At 38.7% G+C, this 24,430-nt stretch overlaps 1 protein-coding gene across 1 annotated transcript in view; it reads left to right on the top strand.

The window, feature by feature from the left end:
- Positions 1 to 22,434, top strand: part of LOC126457191 (uncharacterized) — a 237,090-nt gene extending 214,656 nt beyond the window's left edge. Inside the window, exons 16-17 of the mRNA XM_050093282.1 lie at positions 2,905 to 5,780; positions 19,441 to 22,434. Coding sequence (XP_049949239.1) covers positions 2,905 to 5,780; positions 19,441 to 20,931 — 4,367 coding nt within the window. The 3' untranslated portion in view covers positions 20,932 to 22,434. The remainder of the gene's footprint in view (positions 1 to 2,904; positions 5,781 to 19,440) is intronic.
- The last annotated feature ends 1,996 nt before the right edge of the window (positions 22,435 to 24,430 follow it).

Raw genomic sequence — 24,430 nt, 5'->3', positions numbered from 1 at the left:
CACACACACAGCTGGCACATGGTCGCCAATTCCAGCATCTCAGGTCTGAATGCATCTCAGGTCTGAATGCAGCTATCACTTGGGATGCAAGCAGCAATCTGGAGGGGGCAGGGAAGGGGAAGGGGTACAAGTGTATGGATGGGGGGAGAGAGAAATGTGTTATGGGGTAGTGTGCAGGGAGGAGGTGAGGTCATGGGGCAGGGAGGTGGGGGAAAAAAAGCAGCAAAAAAGAAGAGGAGCGGGGAAAGATGTGCGGATACATTGACAAAGGGGTGGAAATAAACAGGGTGGGAAATAAGAAAGGGGAGAAGACAATAGGACAGAGTAGGTAGTAACCATTGGATGGAGGGTGTGGGGACAGTATGTTACTGTAGGTTTAGGCCGGGCAGGAGCACAGATCATTGTGGCGAAGGGTAGGGATCAGGAGTAAAATAGGGATGGACTAGGATGCTATGGAGGCTGAGTGGGCTACAGACACCACTTTAAGAGGTGTGGCAAGTATCTTGGCTAGGTTATCCAACCTCCATCTGCGCAGTTCAAAAAAGCTGCCGGCCGTGGTGGTCTTGCGGTTCTAGGCGCACAGTCCGGAACCGCGCGACTGCTACGGTCGCAGGTTTGAATCCTGCCTCGCGCATGGATGTGTGTGATGTCCTTAGGTTAGTTAGGTTTAAGTAGTTCTAAGTTCTAGGGGACTGATGACCACAGATGTTAAGTCCCATAGTGCTCAGAGCCATTTGAACCATTTGAATCAAAAAAGCTACTGGTGGTGGGAAGGATCCAGATGGCTAGGGTAGTGAAGCAGTCGTTGAAATCAAGTGTGTTATGTTCAGCTGCATGTTGTGCCACAGGGTGGTCTACGTTGCTCTTGGCCACAGTTGGACGGTGGCTGTTCATCCTTGTGGGCAGCTGGTTGGTAGTCATACCAATATAAAAATCTGTGCAATGATTGCAGCAGAGCTGGAAATAAGATGACTGCTTTTGCAAGTGGCCCGACTCCTGATGGGATACAGTAAACCTGTGATGGGACAGGAATAGGAAGTGCTGGGTAGGTGGATTGAGCAGGTTTTGCACTTGGGTCTTCCACAGGCATATGATCATTGTGGCGAAGGGTAGGGATCAGGAGTAAAATAGGGATGGACTAGGATGCTATGGAGGCTGAGTGGGCTACAGACACCACTTTAGGAGGTGTGGCAAGTATCTTGGCTAGGATGTCTCTCATTTCAGGGCATGATGATAGGTAATCAAAGCCCTGGCCAAGCATGTGGTTCAGCTGTTCCACTCCACGATGGTACTGGGTAATGAAGGGAACACTCCTTTGTGGCTGGTTCTGAGGGATGGTGGGAGGATTGGGAATGTCAGGGGAAATGGCACAGGAGATCTGTTGTGGACTAGGTCTGGGAGATAGTGCCTGTCTTTGAAGGCCTTGGTGAAACCCTCAGCATACTGAGCAAGGGGGTTTTTGTCACTGCAGATATGCTGTCCCCAGGTGGCCAGGGCTACATGGGAGGGATTTTTTGGTGTGAAAGGGATGACAGCTGTCAAAATGCGGGTGCTGTTGGTGGTTGGTAGGTTTAGTGTGGACAGAGGTGCAGCTGGAGCCGTCAAAGAGGAGGATGTCATCATCTAGTCTGGTGGTGTGCTAGGTTGAGGAAGACCATGTGAAGTGGATGAGAGAGAAAGTTAAGACCTAGTCCTTAAACAGAAGAGGAAAGAGAGTTGCAAGATGTCACAAAGCAGTTGGCACCAAAGAGAGAAATGTTCATTTGTACCTAACAAAACCCAACAGAAAAGGCAAAACTCTCCGAATGTCATCTTTTCACCTCTGTACAACCAAACTCGAATGCTTAAACTTCCTAAATATGAAAATCTTCAGGAAATACATTCCATTTATCCCGCCTATACAACTTTAATTCTACCACAAGAAGGACAACCAAGAACAGCAACTAGGGATGACCCACTTCAAGAGCTTAAACCAGATATTGAGAAAAACTTTCTGGAGTCAGATTATGAATAGACTGTTTCTTATTTAGTAGCGCTACTTTAAATTGTGTATCAATAAAATGCATTAGGTTATAATGATTAGTGTTCTATATTATCTCAATAACCTTTTTATATTGCACTAGAAGAGGGGGAATGATCCCAGGTGGTGTGAAATTATTTTCAGTAGTGGGATGACACATTAAAAATCATTCTTTCTTATTTTGTTTCGTTTTGGCAAGCTACAAAAGGTGTGGTGTTCATGAAACATTATGTAAATGTTTTGTTATAACTCAAAATAGCAATTTTATAATAATTGATGTAATAACAAATCATAACAAAACATAAATCAAATTTTTAACTCTCATTATTCTGGAATCAAAGGGATACAAGTGCATCAGACTTTTACAAATTATGATATAACTGATTGTTTATATTAACCTTTTATTCCAGTATGCAGATGGATAATGGTACAGACTATTTTTATGTATTTAAAAAATCCATATTGCAATATCAAAATATTCAGAAACTGTGTAACTTTTAACTTCAGTTTTCTCAAAACTACAAAAAGGGTACTTATAACCATTTGCTTCGGAGCCCCTCATTCATAAATGTATCAACATGTCTATTCCCCACTTGCAATATATCTAGAAATATTAAGTTCATTATTTGATACTGTAATTGTTCTTACCTCTCTCTCTCTCTCTCTCTCTCTCTCTCTCTCTCACACACACACACACACACACACACACGCACCTACCTTATTAGAGCTCCAAAGATTGAGATTGAGCAACTGTTAATTTAATAATAATTTGTGAATCAGTTCATTTTACAATCTGATATGTTCAGATTTTGTTGCAACTGAAATATTTCTGTAATTTTTTATTACTTAATATAAGGAATCACACATATTTTAAAAAATTTCAGGTAAAAATGCCCCAACTTTGGGAAATCTAAAGAACTGGTTGAAGGAGAATCCTACATTTGAAGTAGTGAAACCTAGTGAAGTAACATCAAGCCGAGTAGCTGGGAAGTTGATGTTTCAACATACAAGGAACACAACTGTCCAGACACCACAGGCAAACTTGGAAGAAACTCAGCAGAAGATTTCTCCATCACAGCCAAAGCCATCACCTCAGCAGAAAAGTATTTTATCATACTATCAGCCTGCAAATCAAGCTGTTAACACAGAGGCATCTCAACAGAAACAAGGTGTCCAGAATAAACACTCAGTGGTACAGTCAAAACCAGCACCACACCCACAGAAAGTAATAATTAAGTCACATAATGTTACAGACCAGCCTAAAGGACAGCATGTACTATTTGCTTCAGTGAAGGCACCAAAGATCCAGAAACAAACTATTCTCATACCTCCTGAGCAAACAAATAAACTGAGCGTTAAAACAGTGTCCAAGCCAGCTGTTAGTAGTGCTAAATCGGAACCTAAGTCACCAGTTTCCCCCCCACCCTCAAACAAAGGACACATCCAGAATGTAAAGCCATTGCCTATCAATGCTTTACCAAAGGTTTCAGTTACACCAACAGTGAAGGAGTCAGATAAAACACCAATAAAGAAGGTGGAGAGTAAACGATTTTCCTCAGATTCAACTAAGAAAGAGGAAGATAAAGAAAAAGATAAGGAAAAGGAGAAAGAGAGAGAAAAGGAAAAGGATAAAGAAAAAAATCCTGGCCCAGAACCAATTAGGCTTAATGTGCGCAAAACGCTTAAAGAACTGTTGCAGTCCCGCATCCAGGAATGTTCTGATCTTCATGTAACTGAAGAAGAGATACAGGACATTGCCCTGAATATAGAGGAAGAAATGCATTCATATTTCAGGGATACTGGTATTAAGTACAAATCCAAATATAGAAGTTTAGTATTTAATATTAAAGATCCCAAAAACTTAACACTTTTTCGAAAAATAGCTGAAAAATCAGTTACACCTCATCAGCTAGTGAGACTTTCACCTGAGGAACTAGCAAATCAGGAATTAGCACAATGGCGAGAAAGGGAGGCAAAACACCAAATAGAAATGATAAAAAAGAATGAATTAGATTTGTTATCCCTAACAAAAACCTATGTAATGAAAACTCATAAAGGAGAACAAGTTATAGAGGCAGATGAGGCCATAAAAGCAGAAGTGCCTGAATTGGTTGACCCATCGACAGTGCCTGATGTTTCCTCTCTTTCAGGAAGCGTAATTCCATCAACAGTTGGAGAGAAGAAACCAGAGGTGAAAGAACAGGAAAAGACCAAAGATAAAATTAAAGATTCTAAAGATAAAGACAGAATTAAAAAGGAAGATAAAGACAAAAATATTGAAAATGAAAAATCAAAACATGAAAAGAAGTCAAGTAAAGACAAAAGTGAAAAACATAGAAAGGATGAGAGAGAATCCTCAAAACGGGATCACCATCACCATCATCATCATGGCTGTAGTCGAAGTGATAGAGACAAACGACACGAAAGTAGGGATCATAAAGAAAAACACAAACGATCTGAAAAAAGTAAACATGATTTGGAGAAGAATAGGGACCATTACAATACTGATGTGAAGAAAGAAAAGAAAGCTGATGAGAATGATAAAGAGGAAAAATCGTACAAAAAGAGCGATTCGGGTGAAAGTGATGAAATAATCAAGCATAAACATTCTGACCATGATAATAAGACTGGAAAAGGATTCACAGAAACTGAGGAGTATAAACCAAGTGTACAATTTGTTAAGGTGGAATCACAAGATATCGATGAAATTATTGACCAGGAGTCTTCGCAAGCAGATCAAGAAAGAATACCTGATGTGGTCTGTATTCCTTCACTCGACTTTGGTGTTACCATCTGGCAAGGGTTTGTCAATATGCCAGATGTTTCAAGATTTTATGCCACTGTGCAACTTTCATCGGGTGATGTGACTACTTCTGAACTTCCCTCTGCAATTGAAATTGTTGGTAGAATTATGCCTGATACAGTCTGGGATTATATATCAAAAATGAAAAAAACTGGAACAAAAGAAATAATAGTCCTTCGATTTACAGCAGCCAATGATGCTGAAAGAATACCGTATATGACACTGTATTCCTATCTAAATGCAAGAAACAGAATGGGAGTTGTTGGTAGTGTGTCAAGAACAATCAAGGACTTCTATATAATGCCACTCTCAGGCCACACACCTTTACCCCAGATTCTGTTGCCAATTGATGGTACTGGATTTGAAGATATCAGGCCTCATTTGTTGCTTGGAATTTTGGTGAGAACCAAGAGAAAGAGGCTGGCACCAGAGAACGAGTATGTTGCTAAAGCACCTAGACATGGTGGTGTAGTGAGGATAGTTGAGAGGAGCTATACTCCACCATTACCTGGCGCAGGACCTGATGCAGTAGGTAGTTTGACTCCCCCTCATCCTCCACCAAGTGTGTCTGACAGTTATACACCGCCAATTTCACCAACTCAGTCACTGTATGCCGGATCACAGCAACAGCTCAGTTTACAGTCCAGATGGTCTGATGACAGAGATTCTGACAAAGATTCTACAGATGATCAAGTCCGAGGTTTCAAGAAATCGGGCCAGCCTTACACTGCAGATGACGATGATGCGCCATATAGTCCTGGTGAAAGTGATGACTATCAAGAAGATTCAGGGGAAGATAACATGCAGTCACCACTGAACACAAAATCAGAACTAGAGCGAAAAATGGAGGAACTGAACAGGAAGATTGAAGAACAGAAACAACAAATTCAGACCATCAGTAGTGCTATTGTCAGCTCTGATTCTGTAGCTGCTGCTTGTGGCCCTAAACAGTATCAGGTATTGTACCTTTTTAAAATTATGTTTTTGGTTTAAGTAGTACTGTAATCAGATATTCATATAGGATATTGTTGCATGCTAACTGTTGAATTTAGATGAAAATTTTCAGATAAGAAATACTGAGAGGCACCACTCACTAGCAAATGAATGATATGGCACAAAGCTACTCAGAAAATTATGTTTTATTCAAAGCTTTCACATTGCGGTTGGCTGGAGAAATGCTGCTTTGTGAGCAGGCTATATATATATATATATATATATATATATATACACACACACACTCTCCTGGAAATGGAAAAAAGAACACATTGACACCGGTGTGTCAGACCCACCATACTTGCTCCGGACACTGCGAGAAGGCTGTACAAGCAATGATCACACGCACGGCACAGCGGACACACCAGGAACCGCGGTGTTGGCCGTCGAATGGCGCTAGCTGCGCAGCATTTGTGCACCGCCGCCGTCAGTGTCAGCCAGTTTGCCGTGGCATACGGAGCTCCATCGCAGTCTTTAACACTGGTAGCATGCCGCGACAGCGTGGACGTGAACCGTATGTGCAGTTGACGGACTTTGAGCGAGGGCGTATAGTGGGCATGCGGGAGGCCGGGTGGACGTACCGCCGAATTGCTCAACACGTGGGGCGTGAGGTCTCCACAGTACATCAATGTTGTCGCCAGTGGTCGGCGGAAAGTGCACGTGCCCGTCGACCTGGGACCGGACCGCAGCGACGCACGGATGCACGCCAAGACCGTAGGATCCTACGCAGTGCCGTAGGGGACCGCACCGCCACTTCCCAGCAAATTAGGGACACTGTTGCTCCTGGGGTATCGGCGAGGACCATTCGCAACCGTCTCCATGAAGCTGGGCTACGGTCCCGCACACCGTTAGGCCGTCTTCCGCTCACGCGCCAACATCGTGCAGCCTGCCTCCAGTGGTGTCGCGACAGGCGTGAATGGAGGGACGAATGGAGACGTGTTGTCTTCAGCGATGAGAGTCGCTTCTGCCTTGGTGCCAATGATGGTCGTATGCGTGTTTGGCGCCGTGCAGGTGAGCGCCACAATCAGGACTGCATACGACCGAGGCACACAGGGCCAACACCCGGCATCATGGTGTAGAACCCCAAAAGTGCCCCACTTGTGACAGGATACTTTCCGGGACTGGATCAGACTCCGAATGTGGCTCTCCAGCAGGGATACAACTTCCTCAAATCCTACCCTGAAATGATATCCATCCTTCATGAAATCCTCCCCACTCCACCAAGAGTGTCTTTCCGCCGTCCACCTAACCTTCGTAACCTGTTAGTTTATCCCTATGAAATCCCCAAACCACCTTCCCTACCCTCTGGCTCCTACCCTTGTAATCGCCCCCGGTGTAAAACCTGTCCCATGCACCCTCCCACCACCACCTACTCCAGTCCTGTAACCCGGAAGGTGTACACCATCAAAGGCAGAGCCACGTGTGAAAGCACCCACGTGATTTACCAACTGACCTGCCTACACTGTGATGCATTCTATGTGGGAATGACCAGCAACAAACTGTCCATTCGCATGAATGGACACAGGCAGACAGTGTTTGTTGGTAATGAGGATCACCCTTTGGCTAAACATGTCTTGGTGCACAGCCAGCACATCTTGGCACAGTGTTACACCGTCCGGGTTATCTGGATACTTCCCACCAACACCAACCTATCCGAACTCTGGAGATAGGAATTTGCCCTTCAATATATCCTCTCTTCTCGTTATCCGCCAGGCCTCAATCTCCGCTAATTTCAAGTTGCCGCCACTCATACCTCACCTGTCTTTCAACAACTTTCTTGCCTCTACACTTCCGCCTCGACTGACATCTCTGCCCAAACTCTTTGTCTTTAAATATGTCTGCTTGTGTCTGTATGTGTGGATGGATATGTGTGTGTGTGAGTGTGTATACCTGTCCTTTTTTCCCCCTAAGGTAAGTCTTTCCGCTCCCGGGATTGGAATGACTCCTTACCCTCTCCCTTAAAACCCACATCCTTTCGTCTTTCCCTCTCCTTCCCTCTTTCCTGATGAGGCAACAGTTTGTTGCGAAAGCTTGAATTTTGTGTGTTTGTTTGTGTGTCTGTCGACCTGCCAGCACTTATATATATAAAATTTTCTTTTTGGGGGTGGGGGGGGGGGGAGTGTTATGTAGGAAAGGGGAAACTGTTTGACATGAAAGGTTCTAAAGTATTGTTAGGATAAGGACAGGAGGAAGCAGATAGTTCTCATAGCAGTGGCATCCACATTTTGTCACTGTCACTGAGAGCCAAATGTCTCCTCATTTCCTAATTCTTTCATACCTGCAGGACGTATTTGGGAGGTCCGCCAGTCACTTCTATTGGAATTTCATCTCAGTTGTCATTCATAAAAGGAATAGGAGACAACACTGGGGAAGCGTATTGCCATTTTAAAGTAGGATTACTACAGCACTTGAATGACAAATAATACACATTTGGTGTAACTTGGATAAAGGATACTACCAAAAATCCAAGTCTTCTTGCTTCCTTTTTATAAACAGTCCCTGATGAACAGTTCATCACCAGTCATAATAGAGAATGGCAATTATAGTTATCTTGTAAGAGATAACGAAAATGGTAGTAGAAAACAGTCGTAAGTAAGGACCGGAAGAATTCATATTTTGCAATATATGTGCAAAACTTGCTTCAAAATGTGAAAATGTGAATTTACCTAATAGATTCTATTCCACAGTGAATTTTGTCCAGATGAACTATTTTACAAGAGTTAGTTTGAAATAGCTTCGTTTTCTGCATATGAATATTGAAAATGTAAACAATTTTCAGTTACTAGTATTGCACATCATCAGGCAAAGCCCTGTTTGGAAAGATAATATGTGTAAGAATGTGTTTGCAAAATAAAAAGTATGTGAACACAACAAAGTATAAGTGCTCTGGTCCCATGTCAAATGTGGTTGGCTGAGTGATCTGCTAAATATGGCGGTGTGTAATGCAACATAGCTTTCATTCGTCTGTGGGACCTAATATCTTATAACAAAAAAAATGTAAGTTTGTTCGTTAGCTGAAGTCCAAGAGTCGGTATAATGTGGACAATTTTAACATGACCATTTTAGGTGATTGTTGTTTTGGGCTACAGTTAGATTGAATACTACCAAAGGTTGGTCCTGAACTGCCTCATTAACAGTAGTCTGCCAAACTCAACAAGCAATTGTGTGATAGTCATTTCTGAATGCTTTCTTTCTTTTCTTATTTTGAAATGAATGAAGTGATTAATCCTTGTCCATCAAAGTTTTTGATAACGACCCTCACAACACCAGAAGGGATCAGTGACCCTGTGACTGTGTGTCAGTTCTGTTTTCGCATAACATGGGTGTAGGCTGCAGCCCTGTTATAGGGAGGCAGGGCTCGGTTACCAACACTACTAGTCTCCTTTCTGGCAGGTAAAATTCTTGTTTGTAATACACTCATGGCCATCTGGTGTATACAGTGTCCACACTGTGCACTATAGTGATTGGAAAACAAAACCTGTTGCATATTTCGAACTTAAGAAATTCTCCCCCTCACATTCAAATATACTTATTTTATTTTTGGTTCTATTTCTGCGTTGTTAGTTCTATCTGTAGCATTGTCAAATATGAGTCGCATGGCTGTGAATGCCATGAAAGTCAAAATTAATACTCTGCAGATTTTGTAATCATCGAATTGGGTGGGAAAAGAAAAATAATGTCAAGAAACACCTTAAATCTGACACATTCAGTTCACTGGTGGGAAAATACAACTGCTTCCCAACAGAACAGTCATTTGTTGAAAGCTTAAATACAGCCAAGAGCACCACTTAAAAAGTTACAAATAGTGCAGTTCATGACATAAGTTCATGGCTTGTAGAAAATAAACTAACACTAAATCACAGTAAGACTCAAGTTCTTACAATTTCTAACACACAATTCAACAAAACTCAACGTTTTAATTTCACAGAATGGGGATATGATCAGTGAAACTAAACAGTTCAAATTTCTGGGTGTTCAGACATATAGTAAACTTTTGTGGAAAGCTGCCATTTTTACTATTTGAACGGTATCTGAAGCAAGTGATCGTTTGACACAAAATTTAGTCTACTTTGCTTATTTTCATTCACTTATGTCATATGGTATTATATTTTGGGGTAACTCTCCCCTTTCTAAAAGGATATTTTTGGCTCAGAAACAAAAGGTTCTGGCAATAAGTGGTGTAAGTTCATGAACCTTTTGTCGACCCCTGTTCACTAGTCAGGGTATTTCAACATGGATCTCTCAATACATATATATTCTTTACTGGCATTTCTTGTTAACAGTATCAGCTTATTCGCAAGAATAAGCAGCTTTCACTCGGTTAATACTCGGCAGAAATCAAACCTGCAATTGGTTCGGACTTCTTAACTTTTGTGCAGAAAGGTGTGCAGTACACTGCTGCATACATTTTCAGTAAGCTACCACAAGAATTCAAAAATCTTAGCAGTAATCCATGTGCTTTCAAATCTAAACATAAGTGTTTCCTCATGGGTCACTCCTTCTATTCTGTCGAGGAGTTCCTTGAAAAATTAAGCTGATTCTTGTTGTGTTGTTGAGTGCATTTACTTAAACTTGTGGCTTGACTTTATTTGGTTTAATAAACATTTGACTTTTATCTGTTACTACTTTTACGTTGTAATTTCATGTACTGACATGTTCCATGACCTTGGAGATTTACTCCTCAGTTTGGTCCTACAGAACTTGATGTGTAAATAAATGAAAGAAGAAAACGAAGCCCATTTTGGAGGAGGGGGAATTGGGGAACCTGTTGAAAAGCAAACGTTCCAGTAAAAAAGTTCTTCAGTCCATACTTTTTTGACTGTCACTTTTAAACCACTAAGTTGGTTTCATTTATGTATTACAACCACCTTTTAAATATGTGTGTCTAATCATTTATAAACAGAACAATAGATGCAAATTTTGCCAAAAACACATGTGAATTTCACCAAAAATAAAAGCTACACTTTCCAGTTGGTAGTTATATTCATTGGATAAGAGTGTTTGTGAAAATTTTAATAATTTTTTTCATAAATTTGCTGTTGAACTTGAAGGCACTAACCTCTAAAATTTCCTCAGATTCCTATATTTACTTTGAAATAAAAACTCACTTGAAAAATAGGGGGCAGAGTAATTCAGAATTGAACGTTGCACCTCAAACACACTGTTGCTATTCCCGCTCAGTAAAGTTAACATCTACGTAATCTGTGTGTTTATGAATCATTAGTTACAAATCGGTGGTGTGGAATAAAATTTAATGTATGATCAGTACGAATACTGTATATACACAAATATAAGCCACACTTTTTTTTCCGGTTCTTGGAATTCAAAGAACTGTCTGTGGCCTAGAATTGAGTGCAAAGCAAATATGAAACTATGAAAAATAGCACTAGGAGCTGCCACAACTAACTTTTGCCATCGAATATCAGTAGTGCTAAACAGGGGTGCTGTGAAAGTGCAAACATGAATACTACTGGTGTCAAAACTTCTGCACTAGTAAAAATACAAAAAAAAAGAAAGTAAAAGTTGAGTCTCTGGAGTGGCTTAGATTCGGGTAAATATGATATTTTTGCCCTCGAACCCAGTTTGACAAAGTACAAATTTTTGTTTAAGCTGATGCATGTAAGCAAACAGTATTTCTTTATCTCAAGATGCTGCATGATGATTTGGTTGTCCTCTGTTTGTGTACCATTCTAGAGAATTTATTTCTTAGATTGCTGAAAGAAATGTTTCATTATTTTTATACATGCATAGGTGATTTTTCCTTGTGACTTTTTTACTGAAGGGGGGAGGATCTGTGCCTGGACACAGGTAATCCTGAAGCAGTTCACTTGAGATTTACCAGCTGATTGAATGTGGCCTTGCTCACTTCTTAACACTGCTAGTAATGGATCCACGGTTGGTTTATTCAGGGGAGGAGACTAAACTGCGAGGTTATCGGTCCCATCGGATTAGGGAAGGATGGAAAAGGAAGGCGGCCGTACGCTTTCAAAGGATAAATGTTTATTGGGATCAGGAGTATCATCCTTCTGTTATCCTTCTTTGTTATTATTCAGATTGTCATTGCCCATGTTTTCCACAATGACTTTTCTCAGGATAATTATTGTCGACGACTTTTCTTCACATTTCTGTATTGGTGGTATATCGATTAATATTTTGAAAACGAGTTTGTTTAATGTTTGAATAAACTTCTTTCTCTTCATTTTTATTCTTCTTTCGCCTTCTTCCTCCTTCTCCTTCCCATTCGGAAATTAATGTAACTGTTGACTCCATCGTATGATTGCCCTGTGTGTCATCCTTCTTTGGGTTTAGATAAAAATTATTGGTACAGGAGATGACTTTCTTGTCTCATCTCTTGCTAGTGGAAGAACCGTTACTTTCGGTAGTTTTGAACATCATTGATAATTTTATAAAAATTGAATTACTTGCAGATATCACTGCTTCTGATTTTCTCTTACAAAGTCACTCTGTTGGTAAACTGTGAAAATCTCATTTCAGATCTTTCTATCATGCTCTTATCTCGTTGCTTTAGTATCCATGTCTGACTTCTTTTGAACAATGCAGTTTTAGAGAAGATGATGATGGTCTTCTTCTTCTTCAACTTCCAGTCCCTGGTGTGGTCTTTTTAAAATATAATCCTCTCCATTTCTTTAAAGTCAGTACCGCCATTAGACTTGTTTATTTGCAGTGTTACATTGTCTAAGGGTCGATATTTCTGGTAAAGCCATTGCTTTGTTTCATCACTGAAATGAAGCAGCAGGCTTTACCAGAAACATCGACCCTTTGACAATGTATCTAATAGTGTATTTTCAATACAAGAGTATGCCATCTTAGGCACTGTATAACACTTAAAACACTTGATAATGACACTTTGAAGCCGAAATCATGATTGTGTAAGTGTAACTGTAACACTTGCAAATTAACAACAGCCTAATGGCGGTACTGACTTTCACCATGCTATTCTCTACGCTATTTATCTCGTATCTTCTCCTCATCACACATTCTTTTGCTCCAATGATCCACATGTCTCTTGGTCTTCCTTTAGGTCCTTTGCATCATGTTGACATTTCATGGGCATGTCTGCCAACTCCCATTCTTTTACATGCCCATACCATTGTTTCTTGTAATACACCCTTACTATTGTAATTGTCTCTTTCCTATGATCTCTTGCATGAGTTAATATTTCTCTCTCCATCTCATTTCTTTCTCTATCCATTCTTGTAAGTCTTATTCTGCTTCTCTGAAATTTCATCTTGCAAGTGTGTATCTTGCTCGCATGCCTCTTCTTCATTGCCCACATTTCTAATGCATACATGAGTATTGGGGCATAATATGCTCAGTGTAACACCTGTTTGCATTTTGGCAATTCATCCTTGCTTCAGACCTGGCTCCTTGCATTCTGCAGGAAACCATCGGCTTGCATTCCACTTTATTAATCTCCTTATCATTCCTTCTGCTGCCTTCTGTTATGTTCCCCAGGTACTTGAAACTTTGCACTTCCTTCAGTACTTGCCCTCTTAATACTTGCATCCATTGCTACTCTCCTCTTATTCCTCATTGTCACCATTATTTACACTTCTTTGCATTAAATTTCAATTCATAATGTCTCATACCGTTTCCTCCAATATATCTAGCCTTTCTTTTACAGGAAAACCCGAAATTAGCAAACCCACTTTTATGGATATCCTGCTTTCAACAAATACTTCAGTAGGTTCCAACAAAACTTCCATAAGACAAATGTTGTTCTTCATCACTTTTAATGAATCACACTTTAAGAAAAATTCCACTTTTAAGGAATAAGCATGAAACATTCTAAAATTCAATTCTTACATAACTCCTAACATGTCCAAGTGAATTTCAGATTCCTTTCAGTTTCTTGCACAGATTTTTTGTTGTGTGATGGCAGTATATGGCAATCAGTTCTTTTGCTCAATGCCAGCAGAAGAATTGAACAGATCAGAAACAGATTTCTATTTTGCCTATCAGGTCAAATGATCTGTCGGCACAAACTCTAAGTTATGAAGCACAAGGCATGAAGTGTTATCTTTGTTATTGTTAAATTTATCGGTTTTACTTTGGTGGATTTATGGCTTGTAATTGTAGAAAACTCGAGATTTAGCAAAAGCTGACCATAATCTTTGATCTCGGAAGACAATTGCATCATAAAACTCTGATATAAAGAATAATTTGGCACCGTCTTCATTGTGCAGTATTCTCAAGCACCAGGGAAGCAGTTTACAGGATGTATACATTCCGAGAAATTTAGAATTCTGTGATTTTTTCATTGTTTTAGTTTTCAATTTAATTTTTGTAATTTTGGCTGTTGGAAGAACTGATACTCTAACAAAAAATTTTTACTCAGCACATTACTGCAGAATAATACTGCAGCAATAAAACAAACAAGAGAATAACATCAAAAGAAAACTTCAGCTGCAAAGAAAAGGCACATTACAAGAACAAATCCCAGTGCACACACAAGCATCAGCTGATAGGCTTTGGGATGGAGACTGTTCAATACTTTGTAACAACTGACTGCTCTTGATGAGCATGACGTTACAATTGTTTACATTTCTAATAGGTCATGGGAAAGTATTGCAAGTGGTCGTTTGAAAAGCATTACTTTCAAAGCAAATATCCTTTTACATTAGATGAATTCCGTCACGTGTGAGAATGTGTGACAAATTTCTTAAAACACGGAACGTTTGACTCTCATTCAAAACTTAATACTGAGGACCAACCATTTAGAAAAATTTTGGGCCCAGATGACCAGCCATTTATGCCATCATTTAAAAATTGCCTTGAAGAGTGCTGTTGAAAATTTTAGTATGCTGAACAACTGGTTAGATTGTTGTAAAAAAATATGGTAATCTCTCATTTCAGAGTCTAAGTGGGGAGATTGAAGCTGTGGACTTAGAAAGTGCAAACCATTGGAAGAACTTTACAGTGCCATAATTAATTATAAGCCCAGACACATTTTTAGTGCAAATGAAATTGGCCTCTTTTACAATTTACTGCCTGAGAAAATGTATTCTGTAAAGAAAGAAATGAGGTATAGATATTAAAAAAGTAAAGGAAGAATCACTGCGCTAGTGTTTGTAAATAGTGATGAAAGTGAGAAGTTGCCTTCACTGATAATAGGGAAATTTAAACTTGCAGGTTTTTTTTAAAACATAAAACACTACCTTATACTTAAGAGTAGAAAGCAATGTGTGAATGACATTTGGAATCTTTACAAGACTTCTTAGTGTTTAGATGTGACGATGAGTGCAGCAGGTAGAAAAATAGTGCTTATTGTTGATTGATGCCCTGTATACCCCAGGGAAGTGTGATATTCCAGGGCTGCAAGTCACCTGCCGCCTTTGAACCTGGGCGTAATACACTATGTTAAAGGCAGATGCAAAGTAACAGTATCCAGAAATGAATTGCATTCCTGGAGAGGAAGGAAGTTATGATTCAACATTCTGGAGGCTATGCATATGTTTGTTGTGGCCTGAAATTATATAATACAACAAACTGTGTTAAATCGTTTTGCATATGCTGTTTGTTGTACATCAGTTGCTGTTGAAGACAATTGTACCAGAAGAAGAAGAATGGCGTGGATTCACAGATATCCTTGAAGATGTGACATTCCAGTTCATTGTTTCTTGTGATGAAGACTTTCTGACTTCCACACTCAAGTTGAATTTAAGTAGAAGTGTGAAATGCTAGTGCAGGAACACACTGAGGTAGGAGGTGGTGGTGGTGATCCTGATGATGGTAATAGTAAGTAGAAGAAGCAGGAGGAGGCCATTTCACCAAGTTTTGTAGCTGCTGTGCTCTGAATTGACACCATCAGGAACTACATTTCCTTTTTTAATGTCACAGAGTCAGTTTTCGCAAAAGTCAACCATCTGGAGTGACAACTTCTGTCACTAAAACATGCTGGAAGGATGAAATAAAAAACTCTTCTTGATTTTTAAGAAAACGAAAAGTGTGTTCTGCAAAAAATGTAATGTGTGTGTGTGTGTGTGTGTGTGTGTGTGTGTGTGTGTGTGTGTGTGTGTGTTTAAATTTGTAGCAAATTATTGATGAGTTTGGAATTAAAAGAGATCTTACATCACCTAAATGTATTTGTATTATGATTCTGGGACTCTCCTTACTAGGCAAAACCCCTGTGTAAGAAAAAAGTATTTAGGTCTGCAGAGATTTGCTAAAAATGGGTACTACTATACCTCTCCTCCTCAGTTTCCTGACACCATTAAGTCATCTTTAATACCACTGAAATCGTACCGTCATCTCTGATTTGTGCTGCCATTTCATAAATTGTCTCATCTATAACAGTGATCAGACATACAGATTGTAATGCACTTCTTTGCTCTAGCCCACTTTTCTGTTCAAACCAGTCTGCCTTGTCTCCTCCTCATTTTCCACAATTCTCACTTTCGTTATACATCGCCTGTATTCTTCTAATAGTCAGTCTTCCAATTCCCCTTTTCTGAAGGGTTTCCCAGATCGTTCTGCTTTTCACACTATCATACGCCTTCTCAGTGCACAGGAATGCCATTACTAAATTTATACCACTTTTGCAGTGTCTCTTTGAAGCTGCATTACACTAAAAATTAGATCAACTGTCGTCCTTCCTGGTCTAAACCCATATTGTTCCTTTCTCAGTCCTCCTGCCTACTACCCTCCACAAATGCTTTTCCAAAATCTTCTTGAATACCTTGGCAGCATGACATATTGCCTCATTTCCTTCTTTATTTATCCTTAACCACTCCAGTATCTTATTTCACTCACTGTCCTCTTCCATCATTTTTGTCTACTCTTCCACCTGTTTCTTCTTCTGCTGCTCTTCTGCTACCTCTCACGTAGCCATCTTCTTCTTAGCATATTCTTTTTTTTGCTATGTCTGTTTCTTTTCTGAAACAATGGACAGAACTCTTTGTTTTTCTTTGAAATTTTCTCCCTCCTGTACGAGTCCATGAGGCTGTTTCTTTTCACCTCTTTGCATCACTAGCTCTTGAGCACACTTTCTGCTGTTATGTTTTGAACTTCCCCTTCCACCTCTAATGACAATGAACTTTTGTACATTGATCTTTACTGTTTTCTGAAATTCATCTTTGTATTTATCGTCTTTCAACTCCCACACTCTTGTCTAGATGATAATGATATGGATTCCAAGAATTTAAAAAAATTTTGTTGTGTGTTTCCCAATGAGCCTATTAACACATCCATTCACTCTGTTCTATTTCTAGAGCTAAACCTATTAGATACATTATAACCCAAATATCTAAATGAATTTATCTTTCACGTTCTGTCCGCATTGAGCACTGGTTAACCCATCTGTAAAAATTTGCATGTAGGGCCATTGGTTTTTGTTTCATTGGTTTATGTTTTCATGTTTAGTTAAAATACTTTTCAATTTGTATTTTGAATCTGTTATTAGTGCCCAAACACCCGTGAGAAGTATTGACATAAAATCATTATTTTTCCCAAATGTGTGGTTCCACTCTGCTACTCCTTTACAGTCTTGTTCATTCCATGTACAGGTCAAATAAACTCACTTTTAATTCACTTTTGGAGTGTTGATTACTATTTAATCACCTGTCTTTCTTATTCCCCAATCTCTCTCTTCTAAATTCTCGAAATTACTGACAACTTATGATTACCAAACCAGCAAATTTGTGCCAGATAATGCAACCAATTTCGTTCGTGCCATTCGTAATCGTATTCTTGTTAAATTATAGTTTTGTATGTACTGTGGAATACACACATGCCGACATGCACATAGTTAGATGTGAAAAAGGGTTTCTGAATCAGTAAAATTAATCAAGATTTTACGTATTAGGCGACTCCTTGTATACACTCTTGGACAAAAATCAGAACATCTTCCATCTTTTTAGAGTTTCTTAATTCGTTCAAAATTTATTGTTAAATGTTAATGTTCAGTACATGAAATGGTTACATTTACAGATCAATGGCACTGGAACATCTGAGGTAGCAGGTGTGAGCCCATGCTGAAACAGCCGTATTGGCACACAATGTTGTCTCCACAAGCAGCAATATAGACATTGACTCCAGCATGCTCTCAATAATGCAGGTTCAAAATCATACATTACTGGTAGTTGTCGCATAAATTTGCAGATGTAATTTATGGTTTAGGATGGTGCGTGGGCGAGGCATCGTTTTAATAGAAAGAGGTGTATTGTTATGGACAGAAACTTAGTATAGACTGCATTGTCAAAATTATTAACGAAGATTTGTTTGCGTGTCATAATTTGAGGAGATGATGCTGGATTGTGTGGGGAGTCATCAATTATAACATATCAACTTGACCGCGAAATGTAAACTTTTGAAGGATACATTGTGGAAAGAAGTAGTGGAATAACAATTCCACCTCCCAGTGCCCTAGAGAAGATATTGTTGCTTCATTGTAATGCCTGCATTGAGAGTTACAGTTGCCATTGTAAACTGTTTTTGTGAGCTTAAGTTGTTGCTGTCAGGTCTTAAGTTCCATACGTCATACGTGAATGTTAATTTCCAATAATTTGTTCCTTATCTCATAATAGTGAGTTTAGGATTTTTTGCAGTCTGTGTAATTTCAACCTTGGGGGGTAGCTGAACTCCTCATTTGCGCAGCTGTCTGTAGAGCTACAATAGATACTAACACATTTTTGCATAGCATATAGCTCCTTGCTGCTGCAGTGACTATTTTGTTTATACTCAAACGAACAGTTAAACCAAAAGGCACTTGATTTCTTGAATCAAAACTCCCATTAAGATTCTCGTAAATTTTGTTTTAGTAGGCTTTCTTGTCAGCAGTAAGTAGAACCTGTCTGTATTTTGTATTTTATCTATCCGTGTAATAATAATCGTGTTTCAGTTACATAACATTTGACACAAATAATACGAAATTTCATACTAGTTAATCACAGATAAGCATCATTAATTAGATTTAGGACTTATTCCCTTCATTTTTATGTTGTGAGTTCTCTGCTCTCAGTATTTTGTCGTGAGTCTGTTTAATAGAAATTGATCTTTTTCTTTTTTTCTTTTGATGGTAGTATGCTACTATACCACATTGTGTGTGTTACCAATTAAGACTCTTTATTTGTGAAGTGTGTGCCCTTTTTAAGTTTTTGTGTGCTTTTTTTGCTTTTAGGGGAAAACATCAGATTTATTTCATGTCTTGTATGAGATATGTTTGAAAAGTAAGGGCCACTTGCTTGTATTGAGATGTTGGCAACTCATAAAAAGTTGTATGAATGCAGCAGCATCTGTTGATTGATTATGAAGCCACAGATATCATTGTTTTGGTTCGGTAATTAGGCTGTGGGTGGAAGCAAACAATAGCTTCAAAAATCCTTGCTAAATTAAGACCCTTACTTATGAAATATACTGTTTTGGTTCGGTAATTAGGCTGTGGGTGGAAGCAAACAATAGCTTCAAAAATCCTTGCTAAATTAAGACCCTTACTTATGAAATATACCTCATACAAAACTGTAACTTGTTAACTGAAAGAGTTCTCAAGTTTCATTAGCTTATGCAGGCAAAAGTAATACAGTCAGAGTTCTTTGGCGCATTTAGTAATTTGTGTAATTGCCAAGTAAAATGCATTTCTATTCATAGTTAACCATTTTTGTTACAGGTAATGAAAAATTATACTGTGATTGGTGATGAAAAAGTGAGCAGCATTACATCTGGTGATGATGAGAATGAAGCATACAGTCCTTCGAGGTCTTTCACACCCCCACCTTCAATCCCATTTATTGGACCTTCAGAAACACAATCTATGCTTCCTTCTCTTCCTTCAAATATATCGATACCTTCGAACCTGCATGAGATATTAGCCAGTATAAAGAAACGTGAAACAGATCTACCAACAGCATCAGGATCAAGGGGAATTGACTTAAAGACAGATCCTATTGTGCAGAATTATGCAAATACTGGTCAAGATGTTGAAATTCCAGGACTAAATGATGATATGAGTAACTCACCTCACTCATATAGTGCAAATAAACAGTTTCAAAGTCCAACGGAGCCGCCATTAGGCCAATCGGCAACATCTGTGGTACCTGCCCTGTTATCACTCTCTACTCCTGTTGTGCACCCTCATAGTATAGCTGCACAAACAATAGAAACAAGATCTCATAGGGATCCTCGTCAACGAAGTTCCGTTCCTTGTGATACATCTATTAAGTCATCTGGAAGTACATTGAGTAAACTGTCTGATGATGATCTCATAAAGAAAGCGGCTGAAATGATGGAAATGGAGCACAAAGATTCGCTTGACACAGACAAACATAATGTGTATCCCCAAAGTATGCCACCCAGTGCAGATAGTTTACACAGCACATCGAGTTCAGTTGGCAAGATACCAGCGCACCAGCCATTACCTCCAGGCGTAGAGGATGAAGACTATGGATCATATGGGACACCTTTTGTTCCATCAGTTCCTTCAGCAAGTGGTTCAGCGACACACAATATACCAATGCCACCACCAGTTCCACCCAGTACAAGTTATCAAGCACCTCTTCCTGCTCCTGTGCCGTATACAGCTACTCGTCGCTATACGCAACCTCCACTAGCGTATAATTTACCAAGAAGCAAAGAGGCTAGTTTCACTTCTTCTTTTTCAGCTAGTTATTCAGATGTGAAGACTGAAATTAAAGTTGCAGAACCAGGCTCATCAAGGAAGAAACGCAAGTTTCATGATGATGTGGTTAGAAGTGATGCAAAGAGAAGTAGGGGGGGATCTCCAATAGTAAGTTCTCGTGATACATGGGATAATAAAGCACCAGTTCCTTTGAGAGGAAGATTTAATATGAGAGGTAGGGGATTTGTTCGTGGTAATAGAGGATTCATGAGGAAGGGAAGGGGCATGGGTCCTAGCAGAGGAAGGTGGGGTGGTCCTCCACCAAGTGAAAAACATTTCAGCAGGCGGTCCCCCCGATACGATGCTAGCATTCGATCAGAATGGGATATGCATATTAAAGACTTTGAACAAAAACATCGTGAGCGTACAAGAGATAAGCATAGAGAGCGAGAGAGGATGCATGATAGGACTACAGTAACGCAGAGGTCATCTCGCAGCAGTAGTAGAAGGAACAGAGACAATGAAAATAGTGATTCTTCGTGAGTAGTGTGGTTGTTGATACAGAAGAAAAGACATTGTTGCTGTAACATAACATGTTCTGTGTTAACTCCTCCAAAATAACTTATTTTGTAGAAGACTTTTGTAACATAGTTAATTACCTATACATATTTTATTTGGTAAAACCGGGGAGGAAAGTGAAGACAGATCTTATCTTTGTACTGAAATTTATTTGTAGTCACTCTTTTTCCTGCCCCACTCTTTCTCCTGCCTGTTGCTGCTGCCACCCTACAGTGCACCCTCCAATTCTCCTGTTCGTCTAAAATCCCACCCCCTCATCCACCCACCTTTACAGACACTTTTTGTTTTATGCGCACATGTTTTATCCATGTATTCGGATGTGTACAGAACACAGAACTTGTTTGTTTCAGCCTTGAAATAAAGATTTGCATTTCATTATGTACATTTCTAAATGTGTGAAGTGTTATGAATTAATGTGGCAGAATTTAGGAGAGAGAGACTAAAAAGGAAAGTAGCAAACTGAGTGAAAGCAAATTTACTCAAGTGTCCCCTGTTTTGTATAAGGACTAGGTGCTGTGAAATTGCTTGAGTGAATATTTTCATAACATTGAACAGTTCTGTGGAAGCACACTTCAGAATTTCCATAGCCTTTCTTGTTGCTTGCTAAGTGACATTTCGAAGTTCTGTAGGTGTGCAGTGTACAGTAGAGTGTCTAAAGGTACCTTTACACACGTTGAAGTAATTGCTTTGTACAAATATTTTTATATGGTTTGAATGTGTAAATAAGTGTCTTTAACATGTTATAGTTCTGTAAAGAACATTTCACTGTATAATTATTGTAAAGCCTATTTTGAAACCAGTGATCATTTTTCACAACATTCATAAACCAATGTTTTACACATTTCCTGTTTTAAAGGAAATAGTTTATTTCACCTCATTTTTCATTGTAAGGTCCAAATTGAACATAGTGTCTCATTGAAACATGTAATTAATGCATTTTTGCATGTGACTTTTAAAACAAATTAATGTTGTCTGTGTACAGTATGTTTTGTATGGACTAAACAGTGTATGTAATGTGTGAGCAATTTGTTAATTGTGAATTGTAGAATGTATGGTAAAAAGTGCTGTTAGTGTGTTCAGGTGAAGTTCCTTGCCTGAATGAATTGTTTTATTTGTATATGGCAGAAAATTTAATTCAATTTTATTTGTATAAAATATTTACAAAAGTGTGAGAGTTATTTATGAACTGCATATATTAGTACATGTGTATGTCTGTACATAACTGAACTTGTACAGAAGCCTCACTTAAAAGATCTCTTTCAAACTTATGTGGTTGTTCTGACTTCATTTCAGTAGTACTGAACATGAAAAGTATCACCTGTGTAATACTTGTGTTGTTGTGTAAAATATTTTTATGTCCAACATTTGTTTTCTTAGTCATCTATTCCATTTACTGTTGAAAAGGCCATTCCTATTCACAGCATTCTCCCTTTTCCTCGTAATGTTTATCTGTAAAAAATAAATTAATCCTTTATTAACTTTGCATCATAAGTAGGTGAAATGTCAGTGTACATGAATTTACGAAGCATTGCCATCTAGTCAGTTCCTAATGTGTAGATTAAACAGTGATTCACTTGCCCAAGTATTAGTGTATGGTATTCTTTCTGCCAAATGATATCCAAATTGTCAGGATTTAGAAAACTCATAGTTTAGAATAGTCCTAGGTGTTTAGCAATCACGAATGTCATCGATAATATTTGGAAAACTGGTAATGAAAATAGTCCAACTACTACTCATTCTGAAATACCATATGGTAGTGGACAGTGAGTAATGGGAACAACAGAATTGCAAAGATAAGTAGAATTTCTCTGGAGCTCAAATGTCCTGGACATTAAATAAAAATGTTTATTGCTTTAATAAGAGATGCAATATATCTTAAATTGCTGATGATTTGTGGGAAGCTTACAAGGACAATTACATATCACTAACAAAGAAATTTAGATCATAATAAATAAAAGGGAGTAGAGTTAGTTGTTTTGTCCTCTTTTAATTTTGTTTGTATTGTTGTTATTATTAATAATATTCCATGTGGCTCAGTGGCCTCATTCAAGTCTTTAAATTGGATGCCACGTCAGTAATTTGCTTCTCTCTATCTTATACCATTAATCCTACCATTCCTAGTGAAGCCTTCTTACATAACATATTAATGTTACCCTACTCCTTCCACTTCTTTGATAATTTAAAATGTTGTTGATGGAGGTTGTTCCTTGGTTAAAAGACACTGTTAAATTTTGCTTAACCCTTCTTTTATATCTCAAGACTTTGTGTAAAAGATTATCAGATCCATCCTTGTTCTTTTTCACTGATGACAGTAATGATGACTGCCATGCCTTACTTTCTACTTTACCTCCATGTACTCAGCAGTCTTACCTTGTCAGTTAAGTTCTTTTAAATGCCATTTGACATTTGATACTGAACAACTGAAGTTTTTATATGCTTGTGGTGTGTTATGAAGATGGTTGGTGTCAGATTTTTTTCCGAGCTCCACTTTTCTTTCTGTTGAAGTAGTACTAAGACTTGAGGCAATACGTATCAGAAAAAGGATTGTTTACTATTTTAAATAATATGCAACATTGCCTTTGTACAGAATTCCTTTTGCTGGGAATATGAGTAATTGTTTCCTACATCGTACAGTGCTATGTACACAAATATTCAGCACTGTGTAAATGCAACTCTGGGGTACTTTGCATGCCTGTTTGGAGTTTTTTAGCATCTGACCCTTAATAGCTTCCTTGTCTCATGGTTATCAATTTTTACATTAAAATAACCTTCTGTAAATCAAGATAGTTTAAAACAGTGTGTGAATAACACTAGTTTTTTGTGAACTAGTCCTCCTTTCTTCATTTACAGCATTTAGAAAAAAGGTCCAGGAAAGAATTTCTGGTTAGGTTTCCCACAAGTGATGAACATAAAAGTATATAATATTAGCATAAATCTTTGAGCTATACAATGATCCATTGAACACATCTGTGTGTCTGTTTTCTGAAATATTCTATTTAATCCTCTACTTTTTCTGCAGCAAATCATTCAGTATATCACTTCCAGTTTGAATGGTGGCTGCAGCTATTGTCCTTTGTTATTCAGATTGCTTCCCGGTAACTCTTCTAGTGCAGGATTTTGAAATCTTTGTGCTGTTTATTCATGGAAAGCCTCACTCATTTCCAGGAAAAAGGAAACTCCAACAGACTACAATTTCTGGAGAGATTGTGTGTATGGAACCAAAGGCTTTGTTCTCATCTACAAATTCACCCATCACTGAGGCAGTAAATTTTTTAGGAACACTGTCATGCATTAAAACCAGTACTCAGCTGACAAGTGGTACAGTGTCCAAACACCGTGCAAAGAGTGGACATGTCCGAATACTTACATAAATATAGCAGAATGTGCATTCGATCCTTAAATGTTATAATATCCACCTCAACATGTCCAATAAGAAGAAAATTACACTATGAATTGAATGTCG

Source organism: Schistocerca serialis, chromosome 2 (assembly GCF_023864345.2).
Source record: "Schistocerca serialis cubense isolate TAMUIC-IGC-003099 chromosome 2, iqSchSeri2.2, whole genome shotgun sequence".
Taxonomy (NCBI): Eukaryota; Metazoa; Arthropoda; class Insecta; order Orthoptera; family Acrididae; genus Schistocerca; species Schistocerca serialis.
Note: the sequence above shows the minus strand (reverse complement) of the source record. Positions and strands in the feature narration are given on the sequence as shown.